The sequence below is a fragment of the Pelecanus crispus genome, chromosome 2 (assembly GCF_030463565.1).
Source record: "Pelecanus crispus isolate bPelCri1 chromosome 2, bPelCri1.pri, whole genome shotgun sequence".
Classification (NCBI taxonomy): Eukaryota; Metazoa; Chordata; class Aves; order Pelecaniformes; family Pelecanidae; genus Pelecanus; species Pelecanus crispus.
This window is the reverse complement of record NC_134644.1, coordinates 142,142,454-142,161,170: the sequence shown is the minus strand read 5'-3', so window position 1 is coordinate 142,161,170 and position 18,717 is coordinate 142,142,454. Positions and strand designations below refer to the sequence as shown.

At 35.8% G+C, this 18,717-nt stretch overlaps 1 protein-coding gene across 1 annotated transcript in view; it reads right to left on the bottom strand.

The window, feature by feature from the left end:
- Positions 1–1,503: 1,503 nt before the first annotated feature.
- Positions 1,504–18,717, bottom strand: part of ZC2HC1A (zinc finger C2HC-type containing 1A) — a 36,344-nt gene continuing 19,130 nt past the window's right edge. The window contains exons 5-11 of the mRNA XM_075705070.1: positions 18,208–18,356; positions 17,068–17,167; positions 16,005–16,113; positions 9,526–9,648; positions 5,619–5,726; positions 4,788–4,913; positions 1,504–1,773 (exon numbers count right to left, since the gene is read on the bottom strand). Coding sequence (XP_075561185.1) covers positions 1,548–1,773; positions 4,788–4,913; positions 5,619–5,726; positions 9,526–9,648; positions 16,005–16,113; positions 17,068–17,167; positions 18,208–18,356 — 941 coding nt within the window. The 3' untranslated portion in view covers positions 1,504–1,547. The remainder of the gene's footprint in view (positions 1,774–4,787; positions 4,914–5,618; positions 5,727–9,525; positions 9,649–16,004; positions 16,114–17,067; positions 17,168–18,207; positions 18,357–18,717) is intronic.

Here is an 18,717-nt window from a genome sequence, read left to right as displayed (position 1 = left end):
AACCCATATAATTATTCATAGCTCAGTCAAACTGAAAAGAATTAAAGTTGCAAAAAGTGCTCTTACAAAACACAAATTTGTCAGCCAAGATTAAAAAAGAACTTGTAACGAGTTTGTTCTTTGCACATACAAGGTCTATGTGATGGAAACTAGCACTTCTTAAGAACTCTGCAATACGTAGACAATACCATTTCATTTTATACTCAGGCTAATTACATAGTCTACATCAGTGTGCACTGTTACATGCCTTGTTTATCAGCATTTCAACTACTGCAGTCATACCTCCTTCCACTGATTTGATAAGTGTGCATCATGAAACTGTTCTCTTTGCACACTGCATTTCAGGCACTAACTCTCTGTTGCAGTGGTGAATTAGGAGCTAGTCTCTCTCAGATGACACAGAACTTCCATGACGCTTGAAGATTGGGTCAGGTCTTAAAATAAATTTTGGAGTTACTAGCCTGGGAACCTTGCTACCTGCAGCACATGTGGAAGAGCGTGCGGCACTGCAAGAACAGGTTCAGTGTCCAGAGCACCATGGAGAGCTCCCCACAGGCCACCATCTCCTTCCCAGCCAAGGAACCCTTCGGGTTGAGCTTTTCAAATCCACTCGGGGAGTTTAATGGCTCTTCGAGTCTCTTTGGCGAATTCAAAAAATTCTGCCTAAATGTTCATTTTATACATACAAGCTGAAATGGTGGTAAAGCACCTCCCCAGGCCCACTTCCCTGGAGTGGTGTGTATGACTGAGGGTATAATTATGCATATAACCATATATTTAAGCTGCTGTATATTTAGAGATTCCAGTTCTGAAACTACATAGGGTGCGAGTATCATGCATAAATATAAACCTGGTAAGATATGTCATATAAAGATTAAGCCTTATGCTATGTTGTTTTTACTACTGAAGCTGGTATCTTTCATAACTCCATTGCACTTAAAACAGTATAGTTCCAATGATCCTGCACTCCTTTCTCGCACAGAGATGTCCCTTGTATAACAGATATTCACAAAAGCAGAATGGGAGTGCAAACACTCTCAGGCCAGACCTCAAAAATAGTCTTCTCCTTGTTTCTTTATATGGAATTTTACCTTTGAGGGTTTTTTTTTTCCCCTTTCTTTTTTACTTGAATGGAAGAACCTTATTAAGCACATTAGGAACAGTAAAAGCACATTAGGACAGTAAAAGAAAGTCTGTCATAGGGTCAGGCGTTGGTATAGAAATCATTAAAACAATCACATCACCAAATTTCACTTTAAATGGACAGTAACTACATTAGTCTACTGTCTGAGGCTTCACAATCCTCCAGTAGCATTCAGTCCTGTTTTGTATCAACTCTGCTTTAGCAAAACAACTTTTTACAATTGTATTATTTATGAGTTCTTACAAAATACATGTGTGCTCATGCACGCACCCTGTATATATATATATACACACACACACACACACACAGAGAACTGGAAAGACATATGCTAAATGGTGTAATCATATTATCCTAATTTTACACATGAACTCTAAGGAATTTAGGCTTTTAAGTTAAGTATCTGTCAACAAGGCATCCAGAGAATGACATTAGCTAAGTTTAGACTCATCAGTGAAAGTGCATCAGTGGTGCATCGTTCATCTAGGCGTTTTATCTTCACAATTATCAATATTTTGATTCTTGAGACATTTTGGAACACTCCCTTTTCAGTATATGTATCCATGTTTTTTCCTCCCATGAAAACCAAGGCATAAAGGCAGGGGGGAGGGCTAGGGCAAGACCTTTTGGACCTAGGTCGTTAATAAATTAAATTCAGGAACTTCCTGACACATGTGATGGACCTAAAGATTCAGAGTCTATCTCCCTTAACAGTTTATTTTTTCTTTAAATACAACAAATTTGTTTCTCATAATCAGTTCTGCAAGGACATTATGAAAACAAATCTACTATTTCCTAACAAACATTCCATTGAGATGGAATTACAGTGATCTGTGCTGAGAACTTCTGTAGTACAGTCTAGGGTTTGTAACATCAGACACTTTAGAAACCTATGTCATTCAGTAACAAAACCAGCTGATAAAGTGGAAACATACTAGGCCTCTGATAGTCTCACTGTACAGTAGTAAACTGTATAGGCAATTATATTTTCATTGTCTGCTTATATTTATTGTAGATTCAAACACATACACATTACCCAATGTTACTACCAACAGTCATTTATGTTTCACTAGACCTTCTTGTAAGGCTAAATTAAAAGTTCAGGAAATATTTTTGAAATTCTTCTTTCAGGTCAGGTTAATCCCCTGCCTACTCCTTGCTACAAGTCATAAAATTGTAAATAAAATAAATGATGTGTCACTCGAGTAATTTACTAAATGCTGCATTGGAAGGAAAGTGTTTCACAAACAGTTCAAAAAGCACAAATTATGGTAACTGTATGTGGATTGATTTGAAACTAGGAAACCTGCCACCTACAATTCAGAGAAGGAACAGTCAATAAGCTTTTTCTACAGTTACAGCAATCCTGGAAAACCTGGAAGGTATTTATTTCCTTACTAAACTTTCCCTTTGTAGAAAGCATTTTCAATAAATGGTAAAATGCTTTTTTCCAGCATAAACAAGAAGTGCAAGTCAGAGAAAGGAATTGATTGCTCAGTAGATTCACTAACTGATCAAACCTATTCTGGACTTGTATCTTTGTTGATGGACACTCAGCTTGCAATTAATTCAGTTTTCAGACCTCCATGGCCCAAGTCCAGGGCAAATTTTCTAAAGCAGGCTTATCTATGCAAAGGATGCAGGATTCCATTTTTTCCAAGTACAGACATGAATGTGCCAAAATATGGATCCTAGAACCTAAACTACCTAGAACATAATTTGGCTAAGATTTGTCAGTTCTAACTATCATTACCAGTCATCCATCCTACCATGCTCAGTAGCCAGCTTACACAAATTATAATAAAACAAGGCTACACTGAATAAAGGATAATTTCTAAAAATAATTTTGTATAAAAAGTGTAAGACAATTCCACACCATTGAACTAATTCTAAAACATCAATAGTTTGTGGCCTGCAACATGACTACATCAAGTCTCTTAAATCTCTGATCCTCCAAGACTGGTACCTGCTTTGGAGATGCTTTTCTTCAATCATGCCTTCTTCAAAATTGGCCCTACCAACAGTAATCACAAGTTTTGAGAATGCAAACAATGATCATACTACTATCATGGAACACTACATTATATTTTGCATAAGCTACAAATAAATTACATTAATTGATACTAATGGTGTTTGTGAGCTGAAAGTAACCATTTCTGACAAAAAGAGTGTATTTATTGTGGAAAAGGCACTATTAAGTTCTTTCAGATTGTTCTTTCACGTATAGCTAAGATGGTGCCAGCACTTCAAAGCAAAACTTCACAAAACAAATTACTACATTCAGATACAAGTTAAGTGATTCAGCTTGTGAATGGGTTTTTTTTATGAGCTACACAGGATATTAAAACAACAACAACTTCCAGGACCTGACACTTCTTCACAACAAATTAATGTGAAGTCTATTACTAACTTCAAGAGGCTGCTGCTCAGAGCCCAAGAATACACAAAATTTCAAAAAAACATGTAAGGCATTAACACATAAACCTATGGAGCACAGTTACTCCATTATGCACTCACATGTAAGCTGTGCTATTTGCACAGGAATAAGAATAAAAAACGGTCACTACTTACATCAAGTTCTACTGCTCTAATAACAAATTTTTATGGAACTCTTTTTTTTGTATTGGATACATCAAGAAGGCTGTTTTCAAAATAAGAGTTCAATATTCAGGTAGGATAAGCATAGACTTTCTCTCTCCTTCAGAAAATGAGGGAAGAGAAAAAAGGAGCAGGACCATTGGAACCTTTAAAGACAAAAAGCACAAAACTTTTAGATATGCTAGTCATGGTGGAGCATGGGAGGAGGAAGATAAGTATTTCTGAACAAAACAAACTTAATAAAATGACGATACCGTATTTGTCCTTATAAATACATAAAAACATTAACACGTTCTTATTGGAAAACAGAATGTGGAAAGCCACAAACAAAAATCTTGCTTTTCTTCTTAGATGTGAACAGAACTCTCAGGTAGTTTTTCCACTTCGATTCTTTAAAAAAATCCTAGGAAGTAACTGGAAAGTCCAATTAGGATATTATTGTTAAAGAGTTTAAAGGGATCCAGACTTTTTGCACTTTTAACTAAGAATTTATAAGGAGTCACTCATGTTGTTTTCACTTAGAACATAGCATCTTAGTTACTGTCACATATGAAGGAAATGCCTCCACATAGAAACTTTTGAAGCCCAAGTTCTTCATGGCTAGTTCCCTATGGGTAAGTATTATCCTACATAAGTGATTTAAATAATCCTTTATCTAGTAGGATTTACAAGAAAAATAACATTGAACAACTTCTGCTACCTAAGTTACTTAACACATCTTTACCTTAATTTTAAATATTTCCAACAGAGATTAAAGAGTATTTCCTTGAATGGCACAGTTTTAGGTACCTGCTATTTTTATCTACAGTATATATTTGTTTATAAATAAGTGTGTAACCAGAAGACTGCACTCCGAAAATTACAGTATGATGTTTCAGCACGTTTGCAGCATGAATTCTAACTGGAAGGAGTGCTCTAGCTTTCCATGCAGCAGTACATAGCAGATGCTTCCTATTTCTCATTTTCGTTTTGCTTTTAAGAATGTGTTCACACAACCATTCTTCGAATTCCACACTCGCAGCAAAACTTCGCCCATTCCACTGGATACCTTGTTCCACATTCATGGCAGAACTTTGATAACTGTACAGGTGCATTTCCTTCGCTGCTTTTTGAACTTCCTCCATTGACTGAGGATGGGTAGTCTCCACTGTCATACCCTATTTTACCATCAGACCTGAAAATCCCCAGATAAAGAACATTCTTTGTAACTCAGTTCAGCGTAACTTGATGCAAAATTATTCTAATCCTTGCAGTGAATTACCGCTATTGTTACTGTCATTTTCATGCTTACACTTCCTATTTATTTACAGTGGTATATATACCTTATAACTCTACCCAGACTCCCCTACTTATCTCCAGATACCCACCTTCCCTGCAAGAAAACAAAAAGTGCCAACATTTTAGGAGCAGGATCAAATATTTGATTCGCTAGTTAGATTAACTGGAGTGTTTGAAAACTTGAAACTTAGCTTGTCAAAACAAGAAAGGCAAAAACAGCAATACAATTTTTATCCTACCCTTTAAAAGGGCAGACAACAGACAATTTGTGTGCTTAGCATGCAAATTTCCCCAATTTCAACTGCACCACTCGCTTCCCATTTGAAAGACCATTCACTTATTTTTTTTCAATAGAGCCTAAGAGGTTTTTGACATTTTTAACACTGTCTTCTGTGCACATCTGAGACAGCTGATGACAAAAGTGTTCTGTTAGATGATAAATATGCAAAATATATTGGCCATCTTAAACATGCCAAATAATATTGCCCACAAGTTATCTATTAACTGCCGAGAACAATAGTTTCCCCAACTTCTTTTGCAGTAAGTACTCCCATTTAATGAACATTCTATAGCTGACAAAATCCACAAAGTTAAAAACTACCTTGAGTAACTGTCTGAATTGCTAGTTTTTCTTTTGTTTGTTAGAGCACCCGTGCTCATGGTTCTTGCCACACTAGGAGGGGTTGATGTCCGTGTTTTTGTTGCGCCTCTAAAACAGAATAAATATCTAATGATTTATATACACACAGAACTAGATATAAGAAATTATATAAAAAAATGAGTTCAACAATCTACACATCAATTCATTGTATGAAAAATATAACTTGTCTCCTACCAAGAGCAGACAGAAGAGCCCTGGCATGAACTTGCACGGTTTGGGCTGAATATGACTTGAAACTTATGATGACCAGCTAAACAGAACAGTGAGTCACTTCTTGTTCATGTGTTTCACTTGCTACCACACCAAAATACAGGTAGATCCTGCACTACTGGTTGTTTACTATGTTCTAATGTCTACCGTGACGACTACAAGTCACTTTTTAGTACTGGCAGGGCTTTCAGAGAAATAGAGAGGAGCTGACTGCAGGTCTTAATAGTTTAAAAAAATGTAGAAAGAATACCATATTCTCAATACTTTGTGACCAATATGAAGTGAGGAGTCACAAGACTTTTTTTTCTTCATAGTCACAGACTTTATTTTGGATGCATACTTTCAGATAATGCTGTAGATCCTCTTTCTTCAAAGCATAAATATTATATTTATAAATAGAAATAGAAGGAGGAGAGGAAAGAAAGTCTACCCAGCTGGGCATTAGGGCCTAATTTCTTTCTAGCCTGTTACAGTGTTCTTAAAGTTGGCTTCAATAGTATGACCACATAGCTGTGAATGCTGCTTTCCCTAAGGCTCATGGGTTTCTGAGAAGCTAGTATGCAATGGGTACCAGATCCTAAACACACAGAACATCTCACCGCTTGCTTTCCGCATCGGAATCCCCTGAAAAATCTGAGTAGCACTAAGAAAAAGAGACAGGAAGGGGCATCCTTTTATCATCAGTGATCAAGGACAAATTTTTCATCATTGCTCAAAACAATTACCATTCACTGGGATTTCTTCTTCTTTGGCAACACTTCAGTTACTATGACATTGTGCGCATGACCCACCAAGTTTATCTGTTCTCATTCTTGAACACTGATGCAGAAATGAAATTTAAGTTGGGACTGGCTCATGGACATTAAAAAAAAATTAGAACAAGTTTCTATTTACAAAATTAGTCACCAAAAAACCCCAAAGTGATTTTTTTTTTTCCTTCCCTTCAGATGAACCTAACTGCCTAGCTGCTCCTTTCAGAACTATAAACAACTTAGTCTTAGTTTGGTTTTCAAAGTCTATGTAAGGAAATGCATTCAACTCCAGTAACTTCAAATGCAACACTGACACAACTGAGGAACCATGTAATAATACCTGAATTTTAGATATGTTGCATAAAACATTTCTTCCTTCATGTTATAAGTGTAGGCTAGAGATGGCTTTTCAGCTCCTTCCATCACTTAAACACTTCAGTGGAAAAGTGATCAAATGATTAAGCACAAAAGTGGAAATCAGGAATTATAAGATTAAATCAAATGAAATTATATCTAATTAAAGTATTCAAGTTTAACAAGAATGGCTTCTACATGCAACAGGTAGAGTGGAACCATCAAAGATTCTGGCTCACTTGGCAGAACACCAATCTTCTCTGTTAGTTTTCCTGTCTGCCTTCTTATTTAGCAAAGAGATTCTAAAGATGGTTTTGTTTAAAAAAAACACTGTGCAGACTGAAAAGCACTACATAAGTTATATCAGAATTAAAACCCATTAAAAGTTACATCAGTCTTTCAGAAGTTACATAATTCCAGGATAAAAGTTCTAAATGTAACCTAAATTACACTGTTATGAGTATGTACAACAGTACAGATGCTAAGTACTCCATCTTGTGTTATTTCCCCCATCTTGTTTTTACACTGAAGAGCAACCTTTGCTTATAATTAAGTAAAATTCATTAGAGCTCAAGAATGGAAAGAACATACTGGGCCATTACCTTTACTTGTTATGGAAGCTTTCTAGAAAAGCATAGAAAGAAAAATTCAGCTGTAGACACAGAAATGGTATGGATCATCATGGATCAGGGATGATCAGACAGTGATGCAAAGAACAGAACTGTGTCTCAATTCCTGTTTAGACAACTCCAAGTAATTTAAAACAAATTTTTCAAGAGTATTACTGACTCAGTTTTCTCTGTATTTTCAACTTGGGACTAGCATACTCCTTTTTCAAAACTAACAGCATTAATTTCTTAAACTGAAGTCTCTTCAGGGTTACTGCAAAAAAAAATTAAAGTACTCACAATTAATTTCAAAAGAAATAAGATTGAAGGGGACTTCCCTTCCTAAAGCAGCTCATGTTGTACATCTAGTTGAATTACCACTGCGTGCAAAATGAAAATCTGAAAGAAATTTGTAAAAGAAGCTTGTCTTTTCTATTTACACATTCACAATTTGGTTGGATTTTGCCATAAAATACTGAAATATCAAGCTTGCTTCCTAGGCAGGGCATTTTCAGATATTCTTGACAGCTATCACTGTCACCCACAACAGCTCATAGTTCTGAATAAAATCATAAGCAAGTTCCTTATGACTAATGGCACGCATGCCAAAGTCCAGAAACCTTTGCCATAAACTGTTAACAATCCACATTGCTACGCTGAATTTAACAATGTCTAGTAGCTATTCACATTTGTCCAGTGCTGTTGGTACATAACACACTGAATAACCTCCTGCAAAAAAAGCAGATTTAAATCATTAACTCAGTGGACATTTGAATAAGAACAACAGTGATGTTACAAAGAGCAGAGTAAGTGCCTATACTCTTAAAGGAGTTCTCTCAAGAAGAAAAATCAAATCACTGCTCTGTGGATAGGGGCTATTGTAAGCACATTTAGTAACCCACTAAGCCAAATTTTCAACATCTTAGTAATGTATTATAAAATGAAAAACTGACCTCATTTTTGATGGTTCACAGGATTTATAGCTCTAATCAAACATGCAAACAACAACAACAAAAAAACCTGATTGTCTAAAAAGAGCCCCCCCCCCGACCCTGTCATTCCTTTTGCTTCTTCAAATAGAAGCCCAAGTTCAAATATTCTGTCCCTGTCTCAAAGATACTTCAGCTTTGGTTACAACACTAAAACAGCATTAAGAGATTTAGACACATTTCTACTATTTAAAGCATTACATTCCATGTATGTGCCACGTAATTCATTACTAATTTCCTTTTGCAATACACTTCAAGGTATTGCTTCTGAAGAATCAGCCCATTTGAATTTAGCATCTTCTAAATTATATCAAAGGGTTAACTACTATATAGTATCTATTTCTTTTTAAAAAGATTGGAATACCCTTTCTTCCAAACTTAGTTCTTAGACTTGCTGAATATTCAGAAGTCTTTATATAGGATAAGTTGGAATTAATAAAAGACTTTGCTGCTCATTAGAAAGTCTGCCTTGCTTACATTCTTGGACCACCACAGCTATCTTACAGAAGTAGGAGATAGATAAATATTTGACTTTAAGAGAATAAGATTACTTTCTCATAAAACATTAGCCTGTAAGGCAGACATTTGTACAGTTATCAGGCTTAAATGCTTACTTCAGCTTTATCTCATGCAAATTCAGTTTTATCTCAAGTTTACAAAGATAGAAGTTCATTACTTTTAGTCCGCAATCAATCAGTGACAGAAGAAATCAAATCTGAGAAAAGTCTTCATCTTTCCTGTCCTACTATGAAGCCATTTACCTAGCATGAAACAGATACTTATGCTAATTATATTATATACTCTTCTCCCACAGCATTTATATTGAAGACATACTGGACAGTAGATGTCTGTCAAGGTCACACTTTTACTATTCCAGTGCTTTGGAGGAACATTTCTGCAAAACAGATAAACCACACTAATTTGTAATACTTACTTCTTTATAGGCAACAACTCATTTGGTCTTTTGATGGTACTGTCTGTTTTTGTATCAGTGTCATAAAACCTTTGCACACCTCTTCCAGTTCGCAGTGGTGGGCCTAACTTGTCCATCTTACTACTAAAATATATAAAGGGGTACTCATAAGGAGATTGCTAGATTGCTATTCAAGTTACCGCAAAAAAAATTACTCACAATTAAATACTTATATTCCCAAAGGATTCCAATTGACTAAAAAAAAAAAAATGTACAAATCAGACTTTAATAATCCAGCAAACAAAAGGGTTCTTCTTACTTTAAAGAGAGGATTTAATAGACTAATATTTGGATTAGGTTTCCAATACATATTTTTTAAAATTATTTTTAAACAAAAGAAAAAATAATGCCAGTTATCTTCATAATCCACACAATGCACTCACATTTGGCCTTTTTTCTTTTACAAAAACGTTCATAATGTCAAACTTATCACATCTAGAAAAGGGGGCTCATAGTTACAAGTCATATTAACTTTATTAAGATGTTAGAAAATAACAGAGATGTAAGGACAAGCCTCCTTAACTTCAGAATTGGCAAGAAGGAATTATTTTTTTTTTTTGGGGGGGGGGGGGGGGTTGGTAAAGGCTGAACATTGTGCCCAGAGAGAATAACATGCCTTCCATTCTCTTTTCTTTTATAAATATGAGAAAAGAACAGCGTAAAGCCTGAAAGAAAAACAACTTTGTTTTAATATCAAAAAACCCACTCACAATAGACAGTACTATACACACAGGCAATACTTTAAGACTTTTTTACTATTATGGATAACATTTCCAAACCCAAAAGAACAAAAATAAAATTAAAAATAAATAAGTGAATAAATAAACCCCGCAAAACACACCACCATCCCTCCCACACGTCATCATAAGTAGAACTGTACCTTTTGAGAAATCACAACTTATATTAGAAAAATTAGGTCTTCAAGTAAAGTTCTGCATTTTTATCATCTTAAAACCATACAGTAAAATCTGCAAAAAGCCCACTGCATCTCCACCCCTACCTCAATAATGTAAACAAAGTTTCTTCTTCTCAAAAAAGCCTAGTAACTTAAGCTTTAACTGGAAAATTATGACACTTAGAGTATTTTTATTGATCTTTCCGAAATGAAAGAACTATGAAGAAACTAACCAAGCAAGATTGATGGACATGTCTGGGTAGCTGAAGCTTAATTCTTCTGTAAGCTTCCCACCCCTAAAGGGAAGTCATAAGGAAAAAACAAACAAGCAAAGCCAATAAAACATACCCTCACACTGAGAGAAATAATTTCTTAAAATTATTGTGCATTTTTCCGATTCTTGTTACACAACCTTAATGAACTACAATGCCAGGAAAATTACTAAATAGCTAATTGCTTTGAAGGAAGCATATTATTTTCAACATAGCTTTTTTTTTATATATATATATATATGTATATATAAAAACGAGGCTCTTGTGTATCTCCAACACCCATATCATACTACTTTTCATACTCCTTCTACAATAACATCATATTAAAAGGCACAGAACCTATAAAGTTTGCAACATAATTTGTGTTTTGAGAAGCTTCTGGTGTGCACATTGCAATCCACATTACATGTCTAAAGCATCAAAGGAAATACCCCCATAAGGAACAAAAATTCAACAATGCTAAATGATATTCATTCATTATAAAGTCAGCAGGAAACACTGAGATTTTAATCTTGACAATTTAGACCCAAATAATGCAGGCTGTAAGACAAGTTCTCCTAGAGTTCCTCTTCCCACTCCTCCTCCCAAACAAATGTTCTAGTTCAAACTAATTAACTCAGGAAATGCTTAATCAATTCCTGTTTGACCAAATACACACTCTTTACATATTTCCCAAGAACTGAGAAGCAAGACTGAGGTCTTTGACACTGCAAGACACACACTCCAGCCTACCATGATTTTCTTAGCTCTTTTCTGAACCTTTAACAATTTATCAACATAATCTGTGAACTCCAGGCACCTACAGCATAGAATACTAGAAGACAATAACCTAGAAGCAGTCATGATACTGCCAAAATAAAGAACTACAGTATTCTTCCACACTTAAAAAGCAAAACCCCAAAACCCAAAGCTGACAGCCTTTTCATGTACTAATGAAAATAAGCACAATCGTAAGAATGTTCTGAAATGCAAAGACCACCAAGACAACTTCTTATTTACCTTGATTTCATTGAACAAAGCTGTGTAAACTATAGTCTTAATGAAAGGAACACATGATTTTTAAAATGGCATATTTTTAAAGGCTGTACATGCTGTATGGCAAATATATAAGTGGAATTTAAAATTTACTGATACTGGTTAGGTATGCCATTCATATTTTCATATATTGCATTTCAGCTGTAAGACAGTACTGGTTGTGTCACTAACAGACGTGATTCCCATGAAGCATAACTTTGATCAGCTTAATATTAAATAGTATGTTTTATCCCCAAAATAAAAATGACAGGGTTCCTTCGCCATATTGAAAAACATCATGTCATTTTCCAAGTCCCAGTTAAAAAAAAATACTGTTCATAAATGAGACATGCATAGACAATTAATCTACACATGCAAAAGATCCCTGGCTGGCCACAGACAGTGGTGTCAAGTTCTGCTAGGCAAAACCATTTGCATGTGGGGGTGGAGTCTGCCTGTTTGCTTAGCCTTAGGATAGGAATAACCACCTACACAGTTTTTTCTCCTGAAGATCCAATTACTTCTGACAGCTTAGTAGAACTGCCCTACCCCTAAAGAAATGTAAGACAGCGCTAAACTCTGTATGTATCAAAGTTAAGATCTTAACATGATTCACTATCAAAATATAAGCCTAACCACAACTTACGTAAAATTAATTTTCCCAGTTCTTCAACATCAAAAAGATGAAATCCTACTTTCACTCAAGTGAATGAAGGCTTTCCTACCAACTACAATACAGAGTCACAGGCTACTCTTGCACTCTCAGTTGCTTCTCTAGGACTCGGAAATTATGCCCTTATGCTACACTTCCATTAATACTTATAACTGGCTGTGCTCTTATTCTGTCCAGGCAGAAAAAGAAAACTCTGACAGCAGAACTCAGCTGACACATCCTGATCTACATGCACAAAGTAAGCCTCACTAATGCTAACCTAGCTTATGTTGATGATGCTGTGGTGTGCTCTCTCAGTAGTCCTTTACTTGGGGAGCAGAAGAAGAGAATTCAAATTAAAAGACCAAATAATAAGCAAAAATTACTTAAAATAAGGGAGTTCCTAAACTTGGTTGCATTTCTGCTCATACAAAATAAAAATTTACACTATGATATTGAAGTTGAACTTTATATGAAGTGAAGTTCAAGAATCTTTCCTTTACAGAACTAAACACCTTAGAGACCCAGTTCGTTTTAGCCTTCACCTTTAACACAAACGCACAGCTTAATGTGCCTGTCACAATAGCTTCGGGCAGCAGTTCAACAGTGCCACCTAAAGAGCAAGAGGGAAACTGCACGCCTGTATATTTTAATCACTTCTAGTTGTTACATTAGCCAGCAGATAATCACTTCTTTCCCCTTTGCATATCCATCACAGTGAACAGGTACCATGATTCTACAGAAAGAAGCAGTGTCTGATTAAATTTCCCCCCTCCAACATATGTATAATTCATCCTTGATATTGCACAATGTAATTGTAATTCTACTATTAAGCCTCACTACCTCTCTGCCAAATCCGCAATTACAACAATCTAGGCAAAAATGGAAGGTTTCACTTAATTAATACGCAAAACCCCCCAAGAATTAGTTTGCTGTAGGCAAACTACAGGAGCTTGTTTCTTACGCAAAAACTGGAATTCAACCTGATCAAAAAAGCGTGTAGGCTCTTAAATATTTGCCAAGAAAAAAACATTTAAACCCCCCCCCCAAAACGTGATCACTTAACATTCCAGTTGAAAGACTGCCCTTAAAACAATGCATGTGCAACATGGTGCCCAGTAAATCAGTTCACTAACAACTCGGAAGGAAGAACACGACATCTTACAGCAGGAGCTCTGCCTGACTTGGGTCCAACAGAATCCCAGATCTCATGCTGTGGCTTGTCATTTTACTGGTTAAATTGTAAATGTAGCAAAAGAAATAACATCTTGTTTCATCCTAATGAAGGTTATTTTTATAAAATTTTAATCGTGCTTTCATTTTATAAAATAATTCTAGCTGCAATTAGCTATAGCCTAAATTATAAGATGTTTTAATGTTTAAATTGTGTCACTATAGTATTAACTATTCTCACTCTCTGACTTGGGATGTTGACTGTTAGTGTCTCAGTCCCTGCTCTGATATAATTTTGTAGGTATTTCAACAGAAATATTTGCCCCTCACACCCCAATACTAAGGCCGAGATGATTAAGGTCAAAATTGTCTCCAGTGACCAACCTGAGGCACCTAACTCTTCCATGTTTTAACTGCTCCTACACCTCTTTGCTTCAACATAACTCCTGACAAACTTCTCTCAGAAGTGAACACAAAGTAGCTAAAACAAAAAAAAGAATTGGTAGGTCTCAGTATAATACTTGGGAGACGCATTTAACAGCCATCAGTGAGAAGAATGGTTAGTATGACTAGCAAGAAATCGTAAGGACTAGTTGGCAAAGACAAGAAGAGAACACAAGTTTTTTTAGAGCAGAGAAGCGAGAAGGACTGCAGGCAGAAACACACTCATCACATCTGTACTTTGAAAAACTGGAAATTGTGTAGGCAATTAAGTGAGGTTATAAGCCAAGCTAATATTCACTGCCACTCAGCAGAGGTCATTATCTGAGAACTATGCCAACCAGAAGTCATCATCTGCAGTTAACAGCATGTGTGAACAGAGGGAACCTGTGCAAACATCTCTCCATATATTAACTGCTATTTGGCTTGGTCACATCACAATTATTTCTCCGAGCTTCAGAGGACAAAATGGAAGACTACAGAATACAAAGTATTAAGTCCAGTGAGCAACCCACAGGTAAAATTAAATAGAACTTCCTTTGTTAAGAAGTCTAGACCAAAACCTGTGCCCTACCCCCAAACCAATACAAGCTGCAGTTAGAAACTCTCAACAGGAAAAAGCCTTTCCCAGACAGCTGGGATTCACCACTGGGGTCAGAAACTTGCCTTCAAATTATCTCAGCTGACTTTTTACTGTGGTTTGCAGACCTACTTGTTTGCCACTCATCAGTAGGTGTTAATTCAACTTCTCAAAATGAGAAACGTGATATAAAAATCAGTCAGCGAGTAACAGAGGGTGGGATTTTCTGACAGTCGAAGCACAGATGCCTACAAACAGTAGTGAAGCTGACCTGTAGACCAAAGACTACTAGGACACTGGGGGGTGGGGGCGAATAATAATAAAAAAATTCTGACAACCTCACGGACTCTGCCTCCGGTCTGTTTCTGAGTATGAGTGGGTAGAGCAAGGAGGGACAGAACTGCATCCTCATGCTACATGGTCTTAGGAGGGAGGTATGACAGAGCTGTTAATTCATACTTGTGTGTAACTTGTAAGACTTAAGAGCAATAACCTTAAAAATTGCTAGTTTTGTGTAATTAATAAAGCTGTCCATCCCCACGAGTTCTTTTAGAATGTCCTTTTCCTTCCTCACAAACTTAAGCCGTTGTTTTTCTCCGCCTTATACAGCCATCACCAATCTGGTGCTCATTTTTATAGGAATAAGTCATCTTCAACCACCAATGTTGTAACTGCACTTTGTTGTATTTTTTATGTTTTCTCTCAGTGCTCCTTGGTGCTCCTCAAACTTATGTAAAATGGCACTACTTTTCTTCAATCCCTTCTAATACATTTCTTCTTTGAGATAGTGTGCACTGACTACTCCCCCCAGCAAACTATCAGTAACAGCCTTGACCACACCAGCACTTTCACTGAACTCTAGTAATCTACATCTACCACTCCTTGTTGCTGTTGTAAAGCACTGGTTTCCATTGCCTTATTTGTGCTCATCTATTTGTTGTCTCTTGAGTATTTCAAGACAGGAAAGGGATATCCTTTTGTGCTAAGAGGGAAGATCCTGTCACAACTGGCTTGTGGTCTGTGGCAGAGGCATCTTTCTTTTTTTTTTTCCTTCCAAGAAATGCCGGAAATTATGCCTAATGTTTTCTGCTTTAAGTGTCTTCACTTTTACAAAGAAAAAAAAAATATAGCTCCAACCACTTCTGCATCTTCTGTAATGTTTTAATCTCCTTTATATTTATTTTTATCACTTGATGTCCTTTGCTGTTATTTTAACATTAGAAAATGCATCTTTGCCTACTCCAATGTTCCTTAAGCATTCATTATCTTCATAAATAAAGGATAAATTCAAAACACTGCACTTCTGAAGCTCACAGGGAAAAAAAATGCAAGTGAAACAGACCACAGAGACTTCTAGAACTAGCACAACATAAATATGAAATAAAGCATAAATGACATTAAATGAAAACTTACCCAGCTTGTGGGTTTGCCATTCCCAATGAGTTTTTATGAGCTGGTGATAATGTCTGAATTTTGCTCCCACTGGATCCAGACGAAGATAGTGCTTTACTTGAAGAGGCACCTTGCAGTTGAAAGCAAACATGGGAATATAAGAAAACATAAGATTCTGCTGCTGGAATGATACAATTCATTATATTTTTTTTAATTCTAAAATTCAAAACAAGAGTTTTAGAAATATCAAGGTATGAACAACTGTCAAGACACTAGGAAAAAGCAAGTAAGTTTCCAGAAATTTACAGAAAATATGCAATTGAGACAATGTTCTACTCTAATAAAAAACATTGGATCTCAATTACTTTCTTCAGAAAGAAAAAGGAAAGAAGTCTAGAATGTCCAAGTATGTACAAACAGAACATGTTTGATATCTGATGATATCTGAAATCAGAATAAGACTAGTGTAGGCATAATTATAATATACATATTATATATACATATATATATACATATATAACCATATACATGGTTTGACTGTATTTTCACCAATTCATGATCATATTCAGCATACAAATTAGTTACAGAATTAAACAGAAAAGTCTCAGGTGAGATCAGTATTTGATACAATCATGCATTACTACAGAATGATTTTGCAGGTTCAATTCAGAAAAAAAACTAGTTTGTCCCAATATATAAAAAAGAAGAGAATCCTGTGTGTTCAAGAGTATTCTTGGATAGATGACTATCAGTGCCCTTTCCAACTTTACTTTAAGCGAGTTTTTCCAAACCACTGTATCCAATTCAACAATGAAGTATATAGCCATCATGTATGTAAGTAAAAAAAAAAATCTGGTCACAAAAACATTGATAAAAAAAAAAAAGTATTATGAAAAACAGACACCATCTTATCCACTCATGTAACACTAAACTCCTCCTATAAATTTTTTTACTTTGTCAGTTTAAATCACTGGGCAATGCTGTAGAAATCCTTCCAGCTATTAAAATTATACTACTTTTACTGCATAGTTTGAGAACTAATATTTAGAAAGCAAATGGAAAATTCAGAACATTTATTTCATACCTACAACAGTTTTGCTAACACCACTTGGCTGTGGTAAGCGTGATGATGATGATGGTGTTGATCCTACAGAAGGCATCTTCTTAACTGCAGCAGGTTTGTACTGTAACAAAATACAACCTAGAAATTTAAGCAATTAAATCAAACTATCTATATAACACAATAGGTAGTTACCTCAGGTACTATAGGAAAATAGAGAATGATTACCTACTAGGTAAACTGTTTCCAGTATGGAATCATGCAAATGGTTTCCTCTAGTCTGCTTGCTTATACATACAGATGATACTAGTAGAAAGGACTACCTAACCTGTAGTTTTGTTTCTTCATTTAACTGTATGCCTTTGTGTATTTTCTGCTTTTCTACAGCTTGTCTCATCTTTTTCCATAGTTTCTCTCATCTTTTTCCATAGCTGTCTCTCATGAGCTTAACATTATCACCTCATTACCATTTAATTTTAAGAAGAATACTCAAGGGCAGGATCATATTTGTCTTTCAAATCTTACTTTCACCTGTGTGCTCTGGACCAGTCCCAGCACTGACTCAGAATACAGTGCAAGAATCACTAAGTAACTGCTTGTGTCTGTTTAACTCCTCACAGCTCCCAGAAAAAAAGGCCATTACCACCAAATGAACACACACCTACACTTTAATCCTTCATTTGTTTCCATTGTAAGTTAACTACTGCGGCTCTTACCTTAATATGCCTGAATTCCTCTAAGCCTCTAATTAGCCAGAATATTGCTGTCAGTTGTCCTGTAGTCATGTACCTTTGTTTGTCCACTTAAGGAACAGTCTTGAATAGAATTCAGAAGACTTGCACAACAGAAATACAACTTTCTTTACAAACACTGCATCTCTACTTCCTGCTGCCACCCTTACCTGACCTGTCATTTTCACAAATCTCTGAATTACATTTATGACTGTTTTTGGCTTTGCAACTGCTGCCATCTGATTTATGGATCTCTGCAACTCTCAAAAGAAAGCAAAAACCTCTTCCATGCTTAGTGTCTAATTTCAGTCTAGCGCAAATAATAAAATTACAGAATAAAATAGTTCATTCCATTTAAGAGCAACACACTATTTAACAAGCTTGATTTGATGTCAAATGCAAGTTACAAGTTAAGAAAAATGTTGTAGTTCACCTGTGTTCGAGTAGGAAGTTTCCCTTTGGTATCAGCTGCCAATTTCCCCTTATTAGTAATACGTGCTGCTTGTTCCTTACAGAAATTGATGTGTCTGTCAGCTGCATTTTCATTAAATCTCCTCTGACAATATGGACACTGAATGTAATCTTAAAAACATAAAAACCTAACATTAATAATGTTTTTTAAAAAATAAAGTGTTTTAAAGTCTTTAAAGACCAGCCCCAGCCCCACCACCAGAGAAAATTAAGGGCTCTTGAATCTGAAAATTAAATACATATTGCTGGGAAAAAGAATATTGTCCACATGTAAAACAAAAGATCTTTCTTGTTTGATGGATAAGAATGAGAAGAGTGGTTGAGGATCAGAAATAACCTAAGTGAAATCAGAAATGCTTTGAGAGATGCTGTTCAGCAGAGAAGGTGGCCAAAGAGTATATGGACATGGCAGGGATAGCAGCTGGAAAGAAGTGGAGAAGAGAAGAGGCTAAACAACAACAATAAAAAACAA